This window comes from Nothobranchius furzeri, chromosome 13 (assembly GCF_043380555.1).
Source record: "Nothobranchius furzeri strain GRZ-AD chromosome 13, NfurGRZ-RIMD1, whole genome shotgun sequence".
In the NCBI taxonomy this organism is placed as follows: domain Eukaryota; kingdom Metazoa; phylum Chordata; class Actinopteri; order Cyprinodontiformes; family Nothobranchiidae; genus Nothobranchius; species Nothobranchius furzeri.
Genome location: NC_091753.1, coordinates 43,525,361 through 43,536,193, shown reverse-complemented (window position 1 = coordinate 43,536,193; position 10,833 = coordinate 43,525,361). Strand labels below are relative to the sequence as shown.

Sequence of the window (10,833 nt, the reverse complement as noted above, 5' to 3'; positions counted from 1 at the left end):
TTCAAGATCCTGGTTCTGGTCTATAGGGCCTTACATGGACAAGCACCATCTTACATTGGTGATCTTCTTAGTCCCTACACCCCCAGCAGGTCCCCGAGGTCCAGTGACCAAAGCCTACTGGTTGTGCAGCACACCAGGCTAAAGACCAAAGGTGACAGATCATTTGCTGCTGTGGCCCCCAGACTCTGGAACTCTCTCCCCCTGAGCCTGAGATCAGTGGACTCAGTGGTCTCCTTTAAAAAGCAGCTGAAAACTGATCTGTTCAAGCTGGCTTTTGCGTGACCTTCGTCATCACCTGCTCCTCACTCTGCTCTTTCTACTTACTCCGCCTTTCCCGGGATCCACTGATTTCCCTCTTTCTATTCCTTTTCTCTCTCCCTTTCCTTAAATCATTTTTCTTTTCTCCTTTTAAATTTATTTTTCATCATTTTTTAAATCTTTTTATACTTGAATTTTTTGTTTTTATGAAGCACCTCGTGATGTTTATCTTGAGAGGTGCTTTATAAAAGATCGTCTTCTTCCTATTTTGTGTATTAGCCGCTGATAGAATATAGACAGGGAAACGCTTGGGTCAGGAAAAGTCACACAGATGACATACTGTAAATTAACAGACTCACCCAGCTTGGCTCGCTTTGGGAAAGCTGTTAATGATTTAGCATCCAGGAGAGAGCAGAGAATATTTCTGCTAGTATAAGCTAACCGCTAGCATCAGTGGAGTCAGTGGTAGTCACGCTACTGTTAGCCAATCAGAGGCAATATGTTGGAATATCAGGAAATAATATTCCAAATCCTGCAGTGTACCTCTCCTCTGGCTAACTTCTGCTTCCTGAAACAGTGGCGGCTGAGCTCTTTCCCCACGTAGATCGATTCACAAGGCATTCATTTATACTAGAGATCACTGAAAATCAAAAATCTAAATATTGTCCCTGAAATTAAGACACTGACTTACATTTGAGAGACTAAATCAGTCAGAATAGTAGCCAAATTGCCACACAAATGTTTTTACAGTTCCTTTGTGCTGCTTCAATACATCCGTTTAAAATAAATCTTGATCCAAACACACCTTTACCTTTAATTAACAAAGCATTATGCATTAGATATATTTAATAATTTCCCTGTCAGAACTCAGGATTTGTTCCTCCATATTCATGCCTCTTATTCACAGTTTAGATCTGGGAGCATTGTAGTGCAATAGTAAGATGATCCTCTTTTTCGAGCTCAACGGGATGAGAGACTTGATTTGAGGCGGAAGCAGCTGTGCAGCATGGCAAGGTCAGAGGCCCATAATCCGCGGCCTCATTCATGCAAGATTAAAAACCTGCTCTCTGAGTTCTGATTAAGAATGCAGGGTTAGAAGATTAAAGACCAGCAAAACAAAATGAAAAAAGTTAAAACCCAGTCCTGGAATTCATCAGAATAGCAAGACCTTAAACAGTCGGAACGTCAGATTAATGCAAAGCCCGCTGTGTTTGTTTTGATGAATTTTGTGTGTGAAAACCTATACATTTTCCATTTTGCTCCCAAAATATAAATATTTTCTTTTTACAGATAACGTGATATTAGATTAAATGAATTTGCTTTAATGGCACAAGTGTTATTCCTAAAAGAATGGCAGTATTTAAGGACTGAACGTGTTATTCCATTGACTCATTGAATTTTTTCATTTGTATTTTTGAGTTAAAAAAGGTAAAACGTTTGAAAAACAGTCTGAACTTAATTTGTAGATTATTTAAGCAGTTTAAACTAAAACTATTTGACGTGAAAGATCTATTTATAGCCTGGTGCAACAATTAGTTTTCACATAAATGGAGCTAGTGGGACACATTTCTGTTCTAAACCCAAAAACATAAGTATTATAGGGACATTTCTTTAACGCGAGTCAAATCCTAAAGAATGACACAATACTTATAATCAATCTTAGCAGAAGGTCCATGACCTTGCACAGTCTTAAGCTGCTGAACTACTGATTACACGCCAAAGGGACTGCGAACTTCAGCTTCAGGAGAAAGGGACCATGTCCTATTGACAAGATTATATAAATGAGGACTATAATACTGTGATCTCCAGGAGAAATGAGAGAATGCATGGGACACGGTGACCCCCAGTTAGCTAGCACCCTGATCTGCAACAGTCAGATTAACAGCTGGTTGAACTGTAACAAATGACATCCCCTTGTTTTTTTTTTTTTACCTAAAACATCTCTAAAGTGTCTGACTGGACAAAATCAATCAGAAAGGTTTTACAGAAGATGAAGACGGATCATTTAATAAGTTATTAGCAAAGTGTTCAATTAACAGTGAAAAACTGCAAAAATGGAATCTGAACTTCTACCAAAATTTAAATGCAATTCAGTTGATTAGCGCCAATTCACACAGTCATCTCAAGGAACTTTACAAAGTAAATAATTCAACTGAACCTAAAGTGCACCAAGTTCAGTTTATTAATAGTTAAAAGTTTTCTAAGGAAACCCAGCAGATTGTATTACACACTGCCTAGTTGTGTCAGTGACTATACAGTGATCCCTCAAACTAACCAAGTGGCAAAAGTGGAGAGGAAAACTCAACAGGAAGAATCCTCCAGCAGAAAAACATTTTTTAAATACTTATTGAATCAATCAATCAATCAATCAATCAACTTTTATTAACAGACTCAAGGTCCAGAGACAATAAAAACAAACATAAGATAAAAAACTACACAAGAAAAGGCAAAGATACAAGGAAGTCAATATAAACACCTATACCAATAATGCCATAATTCAGACTGATAGCGTGTGGTACTGCAGTCAACATTAACCAAGCACTTAATAATAACATTTCCACATTGATTAACTCAACAAATAAACTTAAACATCAAGTTCCTCAACATAGACTGGAATGTATTGATCCTAGAAGAGACAAACAAGCAACTCGCACTTTCCCAACGAGGCCTCTTTAGTAATATTCTCAGACAATCATTATATGCTGCATTAAGACGCCTAAGACTTGTTTGCTTATAGGAAGACCACAAATGAGCAGTTTATAATTGAGTACAGTATACTTTAAAGAGTGTATTTTCAACTGCATTAGTGCACATACTAAACCTACGCACTAACATATTAGCCTGCGCATACATTCTACGACATTGCCGATTAATATCATCATCATAAGCCAATTCATCATTAATAAAGTGCCCAAAATATTTATATTTTTTTGTCAGAGGCAAAACATTACCACATAATTCAAATTAGCGAATTTAACCCTTTATCTTCTTTTGTTCTACAGGTCATGATGACACTCTTACTAGAATTGTAATTGATGTCAAAATCCACCCCATACTTTGAGCAAATATCTAGCAGTTCCTGTAATCCCACACTACTAGGACTCAGGACGACAAGATCGTCAGCGTACATAAGATGGTTGACTAGGGTTGATCCAATCATACAACCAGTTCTGCAATTATTTACCTGCTGTGACAGTTCATCCATGTACAAGTTGAAAAGCACATGAGAGTACCCCGCCTTGCTTTACTCCATTAGTAGCACCAAAAGGAGCAGAAAATCTACCACCCCATCTCACCTGCACATCCTGATTAGCATACCAGTAGACTAGGATTCTCAGAATGTACTTAGGAACCCCTCGTTGTCACATTTTAACAAACAGTTTCAGATGATTTACACAGTCAAAGGCTTTAGACGCATCAATAAAGGATAACACAGAGGAGTTGCCTCTTTGAAACTTCCTGTTTCTTTTAAAGCAAATATGCACAAATCTGTGCTAAGCTTAGATTTGAACCCAAACTGATTATCTGTAGAGTAGATAAAATCCTTTAGCCTACTTAGTAGCACTTTTTCCATAACCTTGGATACAATGCTTGCCAATGCAATGGGCCTATAGCTGTCCATGCTTCCTGCTCTACCTGCTTTGTCTTTTATGACAGGGACCAGAATAATAGACATAAGTGCATCAGGCAGAATGCCATGTATCAAACATCTAGTAAAACAGATGGCCAGTAGAGGTAATAACCTAAAGTTAGCATATTTCAGATGTTCTGTGTATATTCCATCCAGTCCACAAGAATTACTGTCTGGAAGCTCAGTCACTGCTTGACGCACCTCACAAGCCGTAACACTAATGGACTCAGTGCTGTTTATCACTGTTACATTCATTTGTTCACTACATATGCAATTAAATAGAGCATCATAATGCTGTTTCCAATGCTCAACAATATTGTCCGGTCCAGACATACCTTCAACACAGCGAGGCAAAACAGTTTTATTTCTATTAAGAACTTGTATCTCTTTCCAAAAATCCAAGACATTTTTTGATAGTAGTTTCCCAGCCAAGGAATCAGACCTCACTGCTTGATCGCTCTTCTTAATGAACCTAATGGCTTACTTATATCTAGCATGTGTAAGCTTTTTTTTTTTTTTACATAGGGGGCCTTGTCTGGGTCTTCCCGCTTGGGCCCATTCCCTTGTTGCTACTTGGGCCTGCTCATGGAATCCAGCGACATACATGTTCCACCCGGCCAACTTAATATTAGAGCTGCCGACCACTTTATGAAGTGGCTTACCGCTCTCAATAAGAGCTCTGATTATTCGATCATAAAATGTGCAGATGTCCACTTTATGCTTCATATTTGCACAATTCGGATCAGTACACCTAATGGCCTCATTGGGTAAAACAACCTTTCTCAATAATTCTTCCGTTTTTATAGAGTATGACCTCAACTCACTTTTTGTAACATTAGACCAGTTCAAATTGCTTTGACACACTCCTTCATTACCTACAAACACCTCGGGCAGACGCTCAACTTTGACTGAGAATGAAACCGGGATATGATCACTGATGGCCAGGTTATACAGAATATTCATTGAACTAAGTGGCCCATGAGTGTCTGATGAGCTAAAACAATGATCTAGCCGTGAAGTAGAATGCCAGGCTTCACTAATATATGTATAACTGTCATGTGGCAGCATGAGCGTACTTGACATAATGTATTTGTGCTCTAAACAAAACTGACTCAGATGTTTGCCAAATTTGGAATTCACATTAGAGATATCAGCGTTCACATCTCCCACAACATATATACTTGTAAAATTGCAACTTTCCATAAAAGAGTTTAAAAAAGCAAGCTTATTAAGATAATCTCCTTCGTTCTGCCGGCATTCATAAGGTAAATATACACATAAGACCAGAAAATCCTTATTCCCAAAAGACAAATGTATTCTGATACACCAATCTACTCCCATTCTAATCATTTTGACGCAATTATCCATAGTTTTTTTTTTCCACAGTATTGCGACACCCCTAGGTATCCTCCCTCTGACAATACTGTTGGAAAAATCTGTAGTAGATTCACCCGCCCCAAAAAAGAAATTATTGAAAGAGTTCAGCTTTGAGAGGTCCTGCTGCACTAAAAATGTCTCTTGCAAACAAAGAATATCACAGTCAGTTAAAAGGTGATCAATGACCAGTCTATGAGCTTTATCTCCATCACTGTTTCCGAGCCGAAGCCCGCGGCAGTTATAAGACAGAACTCGTAAGTCCATATCTTATCATTTTCCCACCGCAGCAGCTGTCCACCTTACCATAAATGTGCTTTTGTGAATCTATAAGACATATTGAGAAGTTTGTCTTTTCTATGTTGATATCGGTTCATATTGGTATCGGAAATTAAGAGTAACCCGGGCTTTACACCGGATGCTTAAATGATGCGTAAAGTAACGTGATAGACGCCTTTTTCCCAAAAGCTCAACAGCACATCCCTTCCCACTAGCATGGAAGCACTTCAGATGCTAATTGGCAGCGAAAACGTTCCACACAGGTGATCTAACAAAGTCACAAAAGCAATTGAAATTTGCAAGATCACACGTGATTTTGATTCAAGAAGCTTCTTTTATAAATTTGTTTGTTTACCATAAAAAACTAAAACACACTAAAATAGTGCAATACAGCTGAAGAATTGACCATAAATGTGCTTTTGTGAATCTATAAGACAACATATTACCCTTATCTCTGAAAATGAAAATGACTGATGATTCACATAAAACAGCTGGACAAATATTAGCCATTAGAACTCTAAAAGATATTCCAAGAAAATGTAAATCCTAGGCTTCTTTATTTTTGATGTATATTTGCATTAGAATCTTTATCAATTTAGCTGGAGTTTGGCTAAAAGAGATAAAAACAAAACCCACAAAAGTCAAAGGTTAAAAGATGTATTGTACTCACATAATTGTAGTCATTGTGTGACGGTTTTAACAAAACAATAACATACAACCACATTCATCAACTTCAAACGGGAACAAGAAATAAACCCACAAACCCACTTCATAATTACATCCTGAGGGAACATTCATTCAAAAACAATTTGGAAAAAAAAGAATCAAAATTTTGTGCAATGTTATATAGAAACCTACAGCAGTTATTAAAGTTAATATGGCAAACATGTCTAAAATGATATCACTTGCATTTTCTGCCAACAGTACAATGGCATAACAATGAGCCGTCTCCCATGCAACAATGTTAAAATGCTATTGCAAAAACAGCAAGGCCAAGATGGTCAAGTATCATAACTGCAATCATTTGTCATTAGAAAAGAAGCATTCTAACGCATTTGCCCAATCGAGAATAATGTGTTTTAAAACTACCCTCACACAAAACCCCCTTTGAAAGTTTTGATTGTAACAATGCAGTTAAATAGATCTAAGTTTAATCAGTTTTACTGGCCCTCTGATCAGTGTGGTCCTGTAAAGACGAAGACAACATAAACACGTAGTAAAGTCTTTGACTGAGTCCCCTAACTTGTTAATACTTGTTGTGCCATTCGCACTGGCCAACACTCACCTCCTCAATGTCCAAGTTTTTTCTTGATTTGTAAATAAACTCTCCGATTGCCACAAAAACTGAGAGGACAAGTCCGGCTGCCAGCACAATAAAGATTCCTCCTATGTTCTCCACACCCAGAGCGCTGGCCTCTTTGCTGTCCTCCTCTGGACAACCGTTCCCTCTCCACCATTTCTCCTTCATCATGTGCAGCTTCCCTTCTTCCTGGAGTTGCAAGATAGCAATAGTGACTTTGTCTCTGTAAGGGGAACCTATGGAAGGAAGTGTCAAGATTATGGTGATGTAGTTCTTACGCTGATGTTAATCGGACAAACAACAAGCATGTTTTAGTTTCTCTGACTTACCAATTGGAGTTCCCACACCATAGCCCTTGGAATCTATCAATCCTCCAATCTGTGTGAGGTTACAGTTGCGCTGACTGATGTACTCGATGCTGGTAGACTCCATCAAAAGAGCGTAATCTGTGGTGAGAACCCTCTGGATGCCTTCACGATTGTTTTTCACCAAGGCTGTGTTTTTTCTGCTGCTCATAAATGCCCACATTTTCTCATAGGTTGAGATTTTAGATTTCTGTAAAGTAAGAGTCAAGTGTTTTAGGAGCAATTTATATGAAAACACATTTGGCATTTGTTTTCAAACTAAAAGAATTGCTGCTGAACCTGTTGACTGACAAGTTAATAGTAAAACCTGTCAGGCAAATCTTAATCTACAGAAATTGGGGTTGTCCAAATTTTGGGGCTGCATCCCTCCAAGTCTGCATTTTAAGACCAAATACGTCACAACAAGCAACATGGCTGTCCAAATCTGGAGGATCCTCAAAATGTGTCCTCAAATGCATCCATGTTAAGAAGAGGAAAAATACTCGAAACGAGCTAGAACGACAGTTCCCAAAGTTCTTCGTTTTTGCCATGAATTCTTGTTTTAACTTCTGTTTAGCAGCAGTTGCTAATCAACAGGACATATGCTGATGTATAGCAGCGGGTATAATTAAGAAGGCTAGACCATTCAAATACAACCACTTACTTCCAGTCTTTGCGGTCAAGGAAGTACCCGACCTACGCGGACCTTTCAAGGATGCTGCACCTTAATTTGGACCTAACTTTTGTCTTACTTACTCGCTATCTTACTTAACTGTTACATCTGTAATTTATCATTTTATTTAAAACAAAAAGAGGATCACCTTAAAAAAAGTCATGGTGGAGCCATCTCTCACAGCACCATACTCTATTTTTGTTTGCTTGGCCAAGTCATCTGCAGAATCAATCGGGGAGTCCATTCTCTCCACAGTGAGGAAGGCAGCCAAATTGGCAGTGTATGAGGAGATTATTATTAGTGTGAAAAACCACCAAATTCCTCCAACTATCCTTGTTGAAAGAGCCTTAGGCATTAATTCAGACCCTGTTGAGCACCAAGAGAAGGAAGGATATTTATTTAAAATTATTTTAATGATGAATTGTGTTACAATATGCAACGGACAACCAACTTACTTAAAGGGAACTTACTCTGGATGTAAAGACAACATAAAATTCAATAAATAAATACAAGATAAAAACAAACCTTGCTGCATAAGTGCTCCAACTCCAAACCACACACTGTTGATTAAAGTGAAGTTGTTTTCGACTACGTCTGAGTCTGGGTTACAGGGGTGTGGGTTGTACCATTCGTATGGAGTGAATCTGAAAATGATAGAGTGAAGTCTTTTTAAGGAGCTACAAAAATGGGAACTAGTAAATTACCTGTATTTGTATGGCACCTTCTTAGAGTTCTACCACCCCCCAAGGTGCTTCACAACACAATCAGTCATCCACCCATTCGAGCACACATTCACACGCTGGTGATGATGAGCTACAATGTAGCCACAGCTGCCATGGGGTGCACTGACGGAAGCAAGACCACCAAACACTGGTGCCATCGCTCCCTCAGACCACCACCAGATTGAATCCACAACCTTTCGATAACTGGACAACCCGCTCTACCTCCTGAGCTACTGCTGCCCGACCAAAAAGCCCAAGAACCTCAACCCTTTGATCGAAATAGATTCAATTAACTATACACGGTAGTGTGAGCATCCTGACACAGTGTCCTGATTGACCATGCACCCTGGCTACTTGGCCAAGGGGATGTCCCTTTGGCTGACTAGTTAGCATGCGTGACTCTCATCCAGGAGTCTGGGGATCGAATCCCGCCAAGGCCCTCGTTTCTCCACCTAGCCACATATATAAATCATGCAGTTTGCTAGCCTGGCAAGCCATCCTATATATGTGAATATATAATCTGGCCACGACTCATTGAAAGAACTCAAGTCGGGGGGCGAAATCTATGGTTGTCTTTCGAACGGTCTCCGCATGCTACTGAACAACGAACAGCATGACGTGCTCACCGCTATGGATGTCAATCAACGGGGCAGTCCGTTATACGCTCTCGAAGAAGACGCAAACACATCCTTTTTTAAATTACTGTCGTAAGTACCTCTATCTGCTCTCGGCTCAAAGAAAAGCGCAAGTCTAAATAGTCAAAAGTCGACGCCAAAGCCGTTTCAAACGAGCCACTGCCATCTTAGTTGTTTCGCTTTGCCGTTTCATCTCGCTCACTAAACTGATAGAGCGCTGTGATTGGCATAATGAAAAAATGATCAAGCCAATGGTAGACCTGCTACAATGGAGCGTGGCTAGACCAACGTGCAGAGCCAAACCATTAGGCTTCAGCTACTGTCTGCCTATATTTGTAGGCTAGTATCTTTTTCCCAAGTTTTGCAATGAATTGGTTGAATCGTAAGACAATCTGCTGCTAAAAAATTAAGAAGCCTCAGGAAGTCTCAAAGGAATTTACCTGGCGATGACAAACAGCACACAGCTGACACCGAGGCAGGCCAGCAACACGTACATCCAGATATCAGGAGAGAGTGGATTAAGGAAGGAGAACACTCCCGGATTGGTGCCGTTGGGTTTGTGATACAGGATGCTGATTCCTAGTGTCATGAAGGGCTTGGAGAAATCAATCACCTTTTCCCTCACATAGGTGATGGTAAGAGGGGCCACAGCAAGATCAGCCACCTGAGACAGAGCCAAAGCTCAGCAATGTCATGTGACCAATTTCAGTTTCTTTTCTCTAACTATTCAGTACTCACATGGTCGATGAGTTCTCGCACCATGCCGTTCCACTCCCCCTTGTCGTTCTGAGCACCATATTTTCCATCTGACACCAGTTTTACCTCATAGGAGAACCCTAAAATGTTTGACAGCTCTTTGAGCAAATCCAGGCAGTAACCCTCAAAGCGGTCATTCCCATAAAGGGGTTTATCAGATTTTTTATACATGACATAAGGATTTTCCTGGTGAGAGACACAAAATACAAATTTGTTTAGTTTATTTGCATTGAAATGTCTGATGAAATGATTGCTGATTTATTTATTTTCCTACCAGAATCGTTGTGACAATAAGGGTCCTGTTGGCCATTGAGTCTGTAATATTCGTGGAAGAGTCTTTGGTGGTTTCGGTTAAATTAAGGCCCATCTGGGAGTTCCAAATACCAATCTGTAAAGATTAAAATATCTAAGTGACTGCACTAAAAGGACAATAGCAATCTACAAGTGAAGAAAGTCACACACAATCAAAGAAGGGGAAAAGAAAATAACACCAGAATGACAAATTGGGGAGAGTCACGAAAGGCAAAATCAGGGAAAGAAAACAGCACAATGTTTTATGGAGACGGGAAATAACACATCCAGAACAGAAATGTTGAACATTTCTTTCCACTAGGACCAAATCTTGTATTTTCCATGAAAGGGGAGACACCAAAGAGTTTTATTACTGAGAATCAGTACTATATTTGTCTGCCTAGGTTGCTCAAATACAGACCTTTTTCCACACTTTATTCAATCGGCTTCCAGTCATTGACTTGCAAAAACAATAGGGAGAAAGCATTTTAACCACAGAGCCCCAGGCCTAAATATATATCCACAGTAGCATTAATGAGTTCTCACTAAGGCAAATGATTTCTTTGGTAA

The 10,833-nt window shown here is 39.4% G+C and overlaps 1 protein-coding gene across 2 annotated transcripts in view; it reads right to left on the bottom strand.

The window, feature by feature from the left end:
* Positions 1 to 6,656: 6,656 nt before the first annotated feature.
* Positions 6,657 to 10,833, bottom strand: part of LOC107380217 (glutamate receptor ionotropic, kainate 1) — a 34,719-nt gene continuing 30,542 nt past the window's right edge. The window contains exons 9-16 of one of the 2 annotated variants that reach the window (XM_015951348.3): positions 10,685 to 10,723; positions 10,247 to 10,360; positions 9,955 to 10,158; positions 9,657 to 9,880; positions 8,385 to 8,503; positions 8,008 to 8,225; positions 7,172 to 7,397; positions 6,657 to 7,078 (exon numbers count right to left, since the gene is read on the bottom strand). In XM_015951348.3, the coding sequence (XP_015806834.1) occupies positions 6,789 to 7,078; positions 7,172 to 7,397; positions 8,008 to 8,225; positions 8,385 to 8,503; positions 9,657 to 9,880; positions 9,955 to 10,158; positions 10,247 to 10,360; positions 10,685 to 10,723 (1,434 nt within the window). In that variant the 3' untranslated portion in view covers positions 6,657 to 6,788. The remainder of the gene's footprint in view (positions 7,079 to 7,171; positions 7,398 to 8,007; positions 8,226 to 8,384; positions 8,504 to 9,656; positions 9,881 to 9,954; positions 10,159 to 10,246; positions 10,361 to 10,684; positions 10,724 to 10,833) is intronic. The other variant, XM_015951349.3, reaches the window with a different exon arrangement.